At 44.9% G+C, this 12,812-nt stretch overlaps 1 protein-coding gene across 2 annotated transcripts in view; it reads right to left on the reverse strand.

Moving 5' to 3' along the window:
- Nucleotides 1-861: 861 nt before the first annotated feature.
- Nucleotides 862-12,812, reverse strand: part of CIDEC (cell death inducing DFFA like effector c) — a 14,507-nt gene continuing 2,556 nt past the window's right edge. For both annotated transcript variants that reach the window (XM_032270607.1, XM_032270608.1), the window contains 3 exons: nucleotides 6,403-6,561; nucleotides 6,130-6,317; nucleotides 862-1,438 (listed from right to left, as the gene is read on the reverse strand). In XM_032270607.1, coding sequence (XP_032126498.1) covers nucleotides 1,276-1,438; nucleotides 6,130-6,317; nucleotides 6,403-6,561 — 510 coding nt within the window. In that variant the 3' untranslated portion in view covers nucleotides 862-1,275. The remainder of the gene's footprint in view (nucleotides 1,439-6,129; nucleotides 6,318-6,402; nucleotides 6,562-12,812) is intronic.

Below are 12,812 nucleotides of genomic sequence, written 5' to 3' on the forward strand. Positions count from 1 at the left end.
CAGCTTCCCAAGTAGCTGGGATTACAGGTATCTGCCACCATGCCTAGCTAATTTTTTTCTGTTTTTAGTAGAAACTGGGCTTCACCACATTGATCAGGCTAGTCTCAAACTCCCAACCTCAGCTAATCCACCCACCTCAACCTCCCAAAGTGCTGGGATTACAGGCATGAGCCACCATGCCCAGCCTAAATTCAGCCTCTCATGTTTGTCTTGAGTTGTTCCATATTGGAAAATACCAGCTTACACTGATGAAAAACTTGTACTCTTTGGGGCTACCTATGAGCCCACTTCGAAATCCTGAGGTTGAAAGTCCTGAACATGAAAGATAAGCTGTCTGGCAAGTTAGGATGGGCGTTGACCGAGCAATGCCTTACAGCTCGAGTAGTATTTTTTCACCTAAGCACTTAAACTGTTATTGTAAAATGGGACACTGAGAAATTAGAAGTGTGATTAATCCCACCTGCCCAATTGAAGCTTTTCTGATAGGTGAATTTAATTAGGAAATTGTTACTTATGGCATCGATTACATGGTCAACTCAAGTCTCAAATTCAGCAGACTTTAGTTTCAAAATCAACTACAATTTTGTTTTTTAGAGAGACTGGGGTCTCGCTATTATGTCCCAGGCCGGGCTTGAACTCCTAGGCTCGAGGGATGCCTCCCACCTCAGCCTGCTGAGTAGCTGGGACTGTAGGCACATGTCACTGTGCCCAGCTCTTTTTTTTCCCTTTGGTAGAAAAGGTGCTGTTGTCTGTAATCCTACATTATAGAGAATGGTTTGACAATAGATTCTTCTCTTCCCTTAGCCCTCTCCAACCTTCCAGGTGGAAACCCACCCCCAAATAACACAGGCAAAGAAGATATATCAGCATCAATAATTTATTGCAAACTCCCTAATATCACATCCTGGTGTGCTTGAGAATTCACTCAGGAATGTTCCGGGATTGGGGGCCAGGAGGTCGAGAGCACCATGAAAGTGCAGCCTACGAGGCCGGATTGCTGAGGGGCAGACGTCATGCCACAGCTGCAGGGACCAGTCTGGGTCGGCTAAGCTGCCTTGGGCAGGAAGGAGCTCGGCTAGGCCAGGAGCCTGAGATTTTCCTTTGGCCAACCCACCCAGGTTCCCAGACCGTCCTCCTCACTCAGGGTCCTGCACGGTGAGGGAGGTGTAGGGAGGTTAGCAGCTCTACAGCTGCCAGGCTTGTGGGCACTACCAGTTGAGCATGGGGCCCCCAGTCTAGTCCTTCACTGGGGAAAGCTTCCAAGGGCTTGGGTTTTCACTGGAGTATCTTCAGACAGGTCGGGATGAGGGATGAAGCTTTGCTCTTGGGGGGCTGTCCTTCCTCTGTAGCATTGAGGAGCTGCTGTAGGTAACAGGAGGTGCCAAGAAGCACATGACCCGTGGTCTGCATGCTGAAGAGGGCCCAGCGGAGAGCTTCCCTGGGTAAAATGAGAGGGCACGCAAGTCAAGACCACAAAGTAGGCCGGGTGTGGTAGCTCACGCCTGTAATCCTTGTACTTTGGGAGGCCATGGCAGGCGGGTCACCTGAAGTCAGGAGTTTCAGACCAGCATGGCCAACATGGTAAAACCCCATCTTTACTAAAAATCCAAAAATTAGCCAGGCATGGTGGTGGGTGCCTGTAATCCCAGCTACTTGAAAATCTGAAGCAGGAGAATTGCTTGAACCCAGGAGGCGGAGGTCGCAGTAAGCCGAGATGGTGCCACTGAACTCCAGCCTGGGTGACAGAGCAAGACTGTCTTAAAAAAAAAAAAAAGAAAAGAAAAAAAAAGAAACATGAGGCTTGGTGGCTCACGCCTGTAATCCTAGCACTTTGGGAGGCCAAGGCAGGCAGATCATTTGAGGTGAGAAGTTTCAGACCAGCCTGGCCAACATGGTGAAACCCCATCTCTACTAAAAAATAAAAAAATTAGCTGGGCATGATGGTGCATACCTGTAATCTCAGCTACTCAAGGTCGAGAGGCTGAGGCACAAGAATTGCTTGAACCGGGGAGACAGAGGTTGTAGTGAGCCCAGATTGCACCACTGCACTCCAGCCTGGGCGACAGAGCAAGACTCCATCTCAAAAATAAATAAATAAAAATAAAACATGAGTATACCCCTCCCTGCACCCCCATATTCCCATGCTGGCCTGGAAGGGATTGGTTTCCTCATGCTTGTTTTCTTCATTAATAACACTGGAATACCACTGAGGTTGCTACCTAAAAGCACTTCATCAATTCTAGAGTGCTACGCAAATAGGAACAGATGATGCAGACACAATCAGAACTAGAGCGAGGACCTGCAATTCTACCTCAGATGCCGGGAACCTCCCTACTTTCTCACGTAAAACCCCAGCTCATTTCATAAGGCCTTCTATTTTTCCACTGCTACTTTGGACCAACCAGATTAATCTCCATCACGTGGCGCTAGCCCTTGAGACTGCTGTTCTAGACTCTGAGGCCTTTCCAAGTCACCTTCAGTCTAGCTCATGTTCAGAGTGCTGGACACGAAGACACCCATGCCTGGCATGATCATGTACTGAGAACAGAACCTGAATCAGGCAGGGCTAAATCCTAATCCAGTCATTAACTGGGTGAACTTTAGCAAACTGCTCTAGTTCTGAGCTTCAGCTCCCTCATGGGTAAAATAGGACCACACCTGCCATCCAGGGTCATGAGGCTGAAATAGCATAAAGCAATTAACACAGGGTCGGATATTTAGAAAGTAGGGGAAATGGAGAAGCAGGGATGGGTTCCAGAGCAGCTGAATGCTAGACAACTTTGGCCAGTTGCTCTGGATCACGCCAATAATTCCAGCACTTTGGGAGGCTGAGGAGGATGGCTTGAGGCCAGGAGTTCGAGACCAGCCTGGTCAACATAGTGAACCCTTGTCTCTACAAAAACATTAAAGAACTAGCCCAGCGTGGTAGCACACACTTGTGCTACTCAGGAGGATCACTTGAGCTAGGAGGTTGAGGCTGCAATGAGCCATGATTGCACGGCTGTACAATCTGCCTGGATGACAGAGTGAGACCCTGTCTCTAAAAAAATAAAAATAATGCTAAACAATTTTAATGAAATTCTTACCAAATCTGTTTGAAAGAGATAGGTGAGGGTCACTCGAGGTGTCTAGTCATAGGTGGGATTAGGGAAGGGAAAACAAAAGGTAAAGAAGTGCTCCCTGGCTATTGTTCAAACTTTAGTCTTTTATTAATGTTCATTCAATAAGTGAACTTGGCCGGGTGCGGTGGCTCAAGCCTGTAATTCCAGCACTTTGGGAGGCCAAGGCAGGCGGATCACAAGGTCAAGAAATCGAGACCATTCTGGCCAACATGGTGAAACTTCGTGTCTACTAAAAATATAAAAATTAGCTAGGCGTGATGGCGTGTGCCTGTAGTCCCAGCTACTCGGGAGGCTAAGGCAGGAGAATTGCTTGAACCTGGGAGGTGGAGGTTGCAGTGAACCAAGATTGTGCCACTGCACTCCAGGCTGGCGCCTGGCAACAGAGTGAGACTCTGTCTCAAAATAATAATAATAAAAAAAATAAGTAAACTTATGGTCTGACCAAGGTGTGGGGGACAGAAAGACACTTAGAACTATTCACATCTGCACAGGAGAATGCTTTACATTTTCAAGGCTATACCTTAGAAGTATACCTACTTCTCAAATTAGGGAACTGATACTTTCAACCTAGCTGACCAGCCTTAAAAGGAATGACATTCTGATCCATGCTGCGATATGAATGACCCTTGAAAACATTATTTGAAGTGAAGGAAGCCAGACCCAAAGGATGAGTATTGTCTGATTCCAGTTCCATGCGGTACTAGAATTGGCAAACACATAGCAGAAAGTGGGATGGAGGCGACCAGGGTCTTCAGGGAGAAGGAATGGAGACTTCGTGCTTCAGGGACAGAGTTTCTGGTTGGGATGATGCAAGAGGTCTGGAAATGGATGGCAGGGATGGATGCACCACATTGTGAATGCACTTAATGCCACTGAATTATATACTTTTAAAATGGTTCAAATGACAGATTTTGCGCTATATATATTTATCACAATTTTTAAAAATCCAGTGATAACACTGAGTCACTAAGCTGATTCCAGCTTGCCATTATTTTTTTGATACCAACATATCTACTGTGTTTAGGTCTAAGAATACCACCTCCCCTAACTGGACTGAGTTTGAGGTCAGAAACTTCTTGTTCTCAATTTTGAAATATGCAGACTATTGGTGGCAGTCCGAGATCAAGAGGGGACATGAGATGGTAGTATCCTGGAAGCAGTAGCCATGGAGAAAATGGAACTCTCAGCCACAGAACCAGGCTCAAGCCTGCCGCCGACTGTTGTCTCTGGCAAGCAGATACCCACACAGCCTCAGTGTCCTCATCTGCAGACTGGGTCTGCAGGAGATCAACGAAGAAAGCAAGAAGGTCTGATATGTTCTAGCTACACGTGATCTTGTAGAACTCTTGGGACCCTGAACAGGATTTCTCAGAAGCCCCATGTGAACAGAGATCACCTGTGTCATTTATTCTACCATCATTTAAACAACTACTACATGTCAGCATTTACCAAGGTACTGGAGGCCACAGAAAGTCCTGCCCTCATGGAACTTGTTCTGGTATTTTGTTCATCTCTGAATCTGTGGTTACAGCATAGGGCCAGGCACACAGTGGGCACTCAGGAAATACTGAATGAAGGAATTGGGGAAAAATAGACTCTAATTGGAAAGATGGACCAGCAGTCACACTCTGCTGCTCGCAAGCTTTGCGGCTTTGGACTGATTCGATCACTTCAGCTTTGGTGGCTACATCCACCCAACAGGTAAATATGTCCCAGGGTGCCACTGGAGCAGCCGAATTTGGGAAACATCACCGTGACGGCACTTGGCTTATGACCTCACATATTCTCATGCTGCCTGCAACACTTGGTTAGACTTTCAAAATAAGTTTTAAGAAAAGTTTATTATATAATACAAATGACTCTGGTCCATAAGACTTGCAAATTAATTCTGTCTTATGGAGAGAAGATTATTTCATCCCTCCCATCCCCATGGGGGAAATAACCCAATTTTGTATGTATACATTCATCTCTTTTTTTCTTCTTTTTAGAGACAAGGTCTCACTCTGTTGTCCAGGCTGGAGTACACAGCCCACTGCAGCCTCAAACTCCTGGGCTCAAGCAATCCTCCCACCTAGCTGGGATTACAGGCACATACTACCACTCCCAACATTTTGTGTGAGTGTGTGCATGCATGTGCAAGTGTGGTAGAGACAGGGTCTCACTATGTTGCCCAGGCTCTCAAACTCCTGGGCTCAAGAGATCCTCCTTCCTTGACCTCCCAAAGTGCTGGGATTCCAGGTAAGATCCACTCCACCCAGCCTATCTCATCATTCTTGCTGGACCTATATATGTATAGGATTTTGAATTCTCCTTTGAAATGATTGTAACTTCTTGCTAGTTCTCTCATTAATTAATGAATTCCATTAAATCTTTGACAAGTACTTTTTTTTTTTTTTTTTTCTTATTTTGAGACAGCGTTATGCTCTGTTGCCCTGGCTGGAGTTCAGCGAGGCAATCTCAGCTCACTGCAAACTCCGCCTCCCGGGTTCAAGCAATTCTCCTGCCTCAGCCTTTCCTGAGTAGTTGAGGTTACAGGCATGTACCACCATGCCTGGCTAATTTTTGTATTTTTGTAGAGATTGGGTTTTGCCATGTTGGCCAGGCTGGTCTCAGACTCCAGATCTGAAGTGATCCACCTGCCTTGGCCTCCCAAAGTGCTGGGATTACAGGTGTGAGTCACCATGCTTGGCCAACGCATGTTCATTTTTTAAAAAGTGACTAGAATACTACTTAGGAAAACTTCCTATTTTCAATTTTAAAATGTAGTTGCTAAAGTAGTCATAAAAACAAAATGCATCCAGGTTCTACCAGGAGGAACATGTGTGGCCCTTCGGCACACACCAGTGTCATCCACAGCACTTCAAGAGCCCATCAGGCTCCGTGTTGTCTGTTACAGGCTATGCTTTGTCAGCACCAATGTCAGACCCAGGCTGAGTCCACATGAACAGACAGGGGCCCTCCCATTGCCTGTACCTGCTCTGTCCCCACCAAATCCCAATTCACTCACTTCACGATGCGTTTGGCCCCATAGCAGTGCAGATCGTAGGAAAGGGAGTACGTATCATAAAATGTCGCCTTCACGTTCAGGCAGCCAATAAAGTCCTGTGGGTTCAGCTTGTACAAGTCAAAGGTTACACGGGCCACATCAATCTTCTTGGCAGGCTTATGGGAGAGCGACAGTTGGTACCTAGTCCCCTGCTTGGAGACAAGCAGATGGTTAGCACCCCTTGAAGATTTCTCCCAGGGTCCTGATTTTCTCCCCAGACAGGTGGGACCTTACCTGTTCTGATGGGGGCTGCCATTTCTGCCCCTTCTGGAGGACCATGAACACTGTATCCCCTGCCAGGGCTTGGAAGTACTCTTCTGTCTCTACAATTGTGCCATCTTCCTCCAGCACCAGCAAGAAGGGCTTGTCTGCCAGCATCAGAGTGTCCTGAACCTGGGGAATAAGGTCAGTGATGCTTCTGCCATCCCTATGGAGCCACAGAGCCAGTCTGGTGAAACCCCACATCATAGCTCCTTGGCTGCCAGGGAAAGAACAAGTGGGCTGGGATCTACGAGGTGGAACTGGAGCCCAGGCCCTCTGCTGTGGAAAATCACTACCCAGAGACTTTATCATGGTACCTCTTGGCTCCTGGCTTCAGGATTCATAGTCTGGAACAATATTGATCCATAAAATATAATGTAAGTCACATATAATTTTAAATTGTGGTTATAGTTTACATACTCTAAAACCTACCCTCTAAAAGTGTACAATTCAGGGGTTTTTTAGTATATTCAAAAAGTCATGCAACCATCACCACTACCTAACAGTGTAGTGACTAATAGGCTGGAATGCAGTAATCATAAGCATATCATAAACTTAAATAGAGAGCATATGACATAATCGTAGCTTACTGCAGCCTCGAACTCCTGGGCACAAGCAATCCTCCTGCCTCAGCCTCCCGAGTAGCTGGGACTACAGGTGCATGCTATTACACCTGCCTAATTTTTATGTTTTTTGTAAAGATGGTGTCTGGTTATGTTGCTTAGGCTGATCTCAAACACCTGGCCTCAAGGGATCCTCCTACCTTAGCTTCCCAAAGTGCTGGGATTACAGACATGTGCTATCATGCCCGGAAGTGATTCATGTTTTTTTGTTGCTGGGGGTGGCGGGGGGTAAATAATATTCTACTATATAGATATACCCCACATTTTAAAATCTATTTATAATGGATGAACACTTGGATTGATTCTTTTTGACTATTATGAATAATGCTGCTATGAGTGAGTTTTTGTGTACAAGTTTTTATTTTTTGTTAATTTTTGAGATGGAGTCTCGCTGTTGCCCAAGCTGGAGTTCAGTGGTGTGATCTTGGCTCACTGCAACCTCTGCCTCCCGGGTTCAAGCAATTCTGCTTCAGCCTCCTGAGTAGCTGGGACTACAGACATACACCACCACACCCAGCTAATTTTTGTAATTTTAGTAGAGATGGGGTTTTACCATATTGGTTAGGCTGGTCTCGAACTCCTGACCTCACGTGATCCACCCACCTCGGCCTCCCAAAGTGCCGAGATTATAGGCATGAACCACCACGCCTGGCCCCTGTATACAAGTTTTTATATGAACGTATGTTTTCAATTCTCCTGGGTATATACCTAAAAGTAGAATTGCTGAGTCATACATTAACTCTATGTTTAAATTTTTTTTTCCTTTTTTGGAGATAGGGTCTTGCTCTTTCACCCAGGTTGGAATGCAGCGGTAGGATCAAAGCTCACTGCAGCCTCAACCTCCTGGGCTCAAGTGATTCTCACGCTGTAGCCTCCCAAGGAGCTGAGATTACAGGCTTGTGCCATGTGGTCTGGCTAATTTTTTTTTTTTTTTTTTTTTTTGGTGGAGACAGCATCCTACTTTGTTGCCCAGGCTGGTCTCAAAATCCTGGGCTTAAGCAGTCCTCCTTCCTTAGCCACCCAAAATTCTGGGATTACAAGTGTGAGCCACCGCAGTGGGCCTATGTTTAACTCTGAGGAGCTACCAAACTGTTTTCCAAAGTGGTTGTATCTTTTTACCTCCCCACTAGCAATGTATGAGAATTCCAGTTTCCTTACATCCTCACTGATGCTTTTATTGTCTGTATTTTAGCCAAAAATCCTTTTTATATCTACTTTCAAATCAATTTTTTTCTTTTTTCTTTTTTTTTAAATAGAGACAGGATCTCACCATGTTGCCAAGTCTGTTCTCGAACTCCTGGGCACTCAGGCAACCTCCCACCTCAGACTCCTAAAGTACTTAGATTTTACAGGCATAAGCCATGACATCCGGCCTTAGAGCCACTTTTTAGTGGATGAAGTGATTTTGATTTGCATTCCCCTAATGATTAATGATGCTAAGACTTTTTTTAAAAAAAAAACAGGGTCTTGCCCTCTCACCCAGGCTGGAGTGCAGTGGTGCCATCACGGCTCACTGCAGCAGCAGCCTCCTAGGCGCAAGTGATCCTCCTACCTCAGTCTCCCAAGTAGCTGGGACTACAGGCATGCACCACCATTCCCAGCTAATTTTTGTATTTTTTTGTAGAAATGGGGTTTTGCCCTGTCACCCAGGCTGGTCTTGAACTCCTGGGCTCAAGCTATCTGCCCATCTCCAACTTCCAAAAGTCCTAGATTACAGGCATGAGCCAATGCGTCTGACCAAGCATCTCTTCATGTGTTTATTGGCCACTGTGTATCTTCTTTGGAGAAATATCTCTACTCAAATCCTTTGCCCATTTTTAACTGGGTTGTCTTTGTATTGTTCAGTTGTAAGCGCTCTCTATATATTCTTAATATTAGACCCTTATCAGTTATGTGATTTGCAAGTATTTTCTCTTGATAGCATCTCTTGATATACGAAAGTTTTAGGCTCAAGCCTGTAATCCCAGAACTTTGGGAAGCACAGTCAGGTGGATCTTCTGATGTCAAGAGTTCGAGACCAGCCTGGCCAACATGGTAAAACCCTGTCTCTACTAAAAATACAAAAAATCAGCTGGACGTGGTGGCAGGCACCTGTAATCCCAGCTACTCAGGAGGCTAAGGCACAAGAATCACTTGAACCCATGAGGCAGAGGTTGCAGTGACCCTAGATTGCACCACTGCATTCCAGCCTGGGAGACAAAGCAAGACTCCATCTCAAAAAAAAAAAAAAAAAAAAGGTTTTATTGCTGATGAAGGTCTACTTGTTTTCCTTTGGTTGCCGTGCTTTGGTGCCATATCTAGGAAATCAAGGTAATGAAGACTTACATATTATGTTTATGTTTTCTTCTGAGGGTTTTATAGTTTTAGCTCTTACATTTAGGTCTTTTGTCCATTTTTACTTATCTCACTTCTCTGAACTAGTTTCATAATCAAAAAAAAGTTGAGGCAAGTATTGTTTTGTTTTGTTTTGTTTTAGACAGAGTTTCACTCTTTTTCCTCAGGCAGGAATGCAATGGCGTGATCTCGGCTCACTGCAACCTCCACCTCCCGGGTTCAAGTGATTCTCCTGCCTCAGCCACAGAGCAGCTGGGATTACAGGCATGCATCACCACACCCAGTAATTTTGTAATTTTTTTTTTTTAAGTAGAGATGGGGTTTCTCCATGTTGGTCAGGCTGGTCTCAAACTCCTGACCTCAGGTGATCTGCCCGCCTCAGCCTCCCAAAGTGCTGGGATTACAGGCATGAGACACTGCGCCCAGCTGCAAGTACAGTTTTTAAATTGTTCCAGTGATTAAATGCAAAAGTGTCACGACATGGGTTAACTGCATGGGTTTCAATCCCACTGAATGTACTTGGCCTCTGCCTCTGGAAAATGAAAATAGTAGTAACTACCTTAAGGCTCTCACGAGAAGAAATGCTGCAAGTCACCTGCCAAAATACATGGTCCACAATAAGAATAGACTCCTTAGGACATTTACAATCACATCACTAGTTATTTTGGAACAATGGAATTCTCACTTCACTTTTCTTGCTGGGATCCACTAAGGAATATATTTTGCTACTTAAAAATCTTTCAATAATGGCCTGGGATCAGCAACACACCAATAGCAATGAACATACCTAGCTCCCTGATCTTGGTTTCTGAATACCATTCTCCACTAAAATGAAGCAGACCTCCTTAGAAAAAATGACCAATTCAAGAACTAGGGCAGGGAAAATACAAGATGAGCCTGTAATACTTTGCTGCACCAGAAAGTAAGAAAGCATGCAAAGAATGATGGGGACATGATAAAAAGACGCGGAAGTGGAGGTTGAAAGGTATTCAACCAGACAAGTATGGGACAACTTGAGCATCAATAAATAATCTGTTACATTCATATATTCTACTAAAATAGGAATATGTTTATCCCTTTTGATATAAATAAATAAACAGGCCAGGTATGGTGGCTCATGCCTCTAATCCCAGCACTTTGGGAGGCCAAGATGGGAGGATCGCTAGAGGCCAGGAGTTTGAGACCAGCCTGGGAAACATAGCTAGACCCCATCTCTATAAAAAAAATTAAAAATTAGGTGTGAGATCATGTACCTATAATCCTAGCGAGTTGGGAGGCTGAGGTGGCAGGATCACTTGCACCTAGGAGTTTCAGGCTGCAGTGAGCCATCATCACACCACTGCACTCCAGCCTGGGCAATGGAGCAAGACCCTTTCTCTAAAAAACAGTAAGTGAATACACTGACAAACACAGAATTCAGTGTTTACTTAGTACAAAATATTGACCTAGAAAATAAATAAGAGGGAAAAATGTTACATAAAGAAGCTTGACTATACCTACCACCTTATTTGAATAATCAAAACAAAACAGTAAGGTGACAAATCAAAATTGCACATAATTTTGCAGTGACAATCTTTTTTTAAATTTTTTTGAGACAGGGCCTCACTCTGTCACACAGAAGAGTGCAGTGGTGCAATCACAGTTCACTGTAGCCTCAAATTCCTAAGCTCAGGTGATCATCCTGCCTCAGCCTCCTGAGTAACTGGGACTACAGGTGCACACCACCATGTCCAGCTAATTTTTGTATTATTTTTGTAGAAACAGAGTCTCATTATGTTGCCCCAGCTGGTCTTGAACTCCTGGGCTCAAGCAATCCTCCTGCCTCGGCCTCCCAAAATGTTAGGATTACAGGTGTTAGCCACCACACCTGGCCTGCAACTTATTTTTATCATATTCCTGCCAAAGATATACAACCTGAATTAAAGAAACGGATAGTTCCAAACCAAGGGACAGTAAACAAAAATAGCTGGCACAAAATCTTCAAAATAGTCAAGGCCGGCCGGGCGCGGTGGCTCAAGCCTGTAATCCCAGCACTTTGGGAGGCCGAGGCGGGTGGATCACGAGGTCAAGAGATCGAGACCATCCTGGTCAACACGGTGAAACCCCGTCTCTACTAAAAATACAAAAAATTAGCTGGGCATGGTGGTGCGTGCCTGTAGTCCCAGCTGCTCAGGAGGCTGAGGCTGCGGTGGCCGAGATCGCGCCATTGCACTCCAGCCTGAGTAACATGAGTGAAACTCCGTCTCAAAAAAAAAAAAAAAAAAAAATAGTCAAGGCCATAAAAGTCAAGGAAAGACTGAGAAATTGTTCCAGACTGAAGGAAACTAAAGAGACATACAATTAAATAAACACTGGATCCTGACCTGGATCCTTTCACTACAAAGGATATTATTGGGACAACTGGCAATGCTTGAGTCTCAGGATTCAATTACAGTAATGTAATGTAATACCGTTTCCTGATTTTAATAGTTGTATGAGGGCTATACAGGAGAATATCCTCCTTTGTAGAAAATGCACATTGAAGTATCCAAGAGTAATAAGCAGCAAGTTGGCAACTTACTCTCAAATGATTCAGGAAAAGTTTTGTATTGTATTTGCACTATGTACAATGTAAGGTACTGTTAGTTTGCAGTTGCTTCCTCCAGGGGAAGCCATATACAAGGACATTTTGATGCCAGGGGTGGCAGGACTTCAGGGCAAAAAAACATTACCAAGTCCAGACTAGAGTATGAATGAATCCTTTTGATTGAAAGCACAAGAAATGTAGCGTGCACAGCCAGAAGCCTTACAAAGGAGGGGAAACTGGCTCCCTAGAAGAACAGAACTAATACACAGAAATAGGGGAGGAAACTTAGATTAAAGAGCTTAGCTATGATTTCTACATGAAATTGTAATTTATGGTACAATTGGCCTAATAATTGGAAGCTTAATGCAAACATTTGACCTGTACCAGGCACCTGGGATTGCAGGTGAGAGGGTTCCACCCCCATAGAGATAATCATTGAGGATAGGAGCGATGGCTCATGCCTGTAATCCCAGCACATTGGAAGGAACAGGTGGGATCACCTAAGGTCAGGAGTTTGAGACCAGCCTGGCCACCATGACAAAACCCCATCTGTACTAAAAATACAAAAATTAACTGGGCATGGTGGTGTGTGCCTGTAGTCCCAGCTTCTCAAGAGGCTGGGGCACAAGAATCACTTGAACCTGGGACGCGGAGGCTGCAGTGAGCCAAGATCATGCCACTGCACTACAGCTTGGGTGACAGAGCAAGACTCCATCTTGAGCTGTGCACGGTGGCTCGTGCCTGTAATCCCAGCACTTTAGGGGGCTGAAGTGGGCAGATTGCCTGAGCTCAGGAGTCTGAGACCAGCCTGGGCAACATGGTGAAAACCCAACTCTACTAAAATTCAAAAAAATTAGCCG

Source organism: Sapajus apella, unplaced genomic scaffold (genome assembly GCF_009761245.1).
Source record: "Sapajus apella isolate SASKATOON/1434 unplaced genomic scaffold, GSC_monkey_1.0 scaffold213, whole genome shotgun sequence".
Taxonomy (NCBI): Eukaryota; Metazoa; Chordata; class Mammalia; order Primates; family Cebidae; genus Sapajus; species Sapajus apella.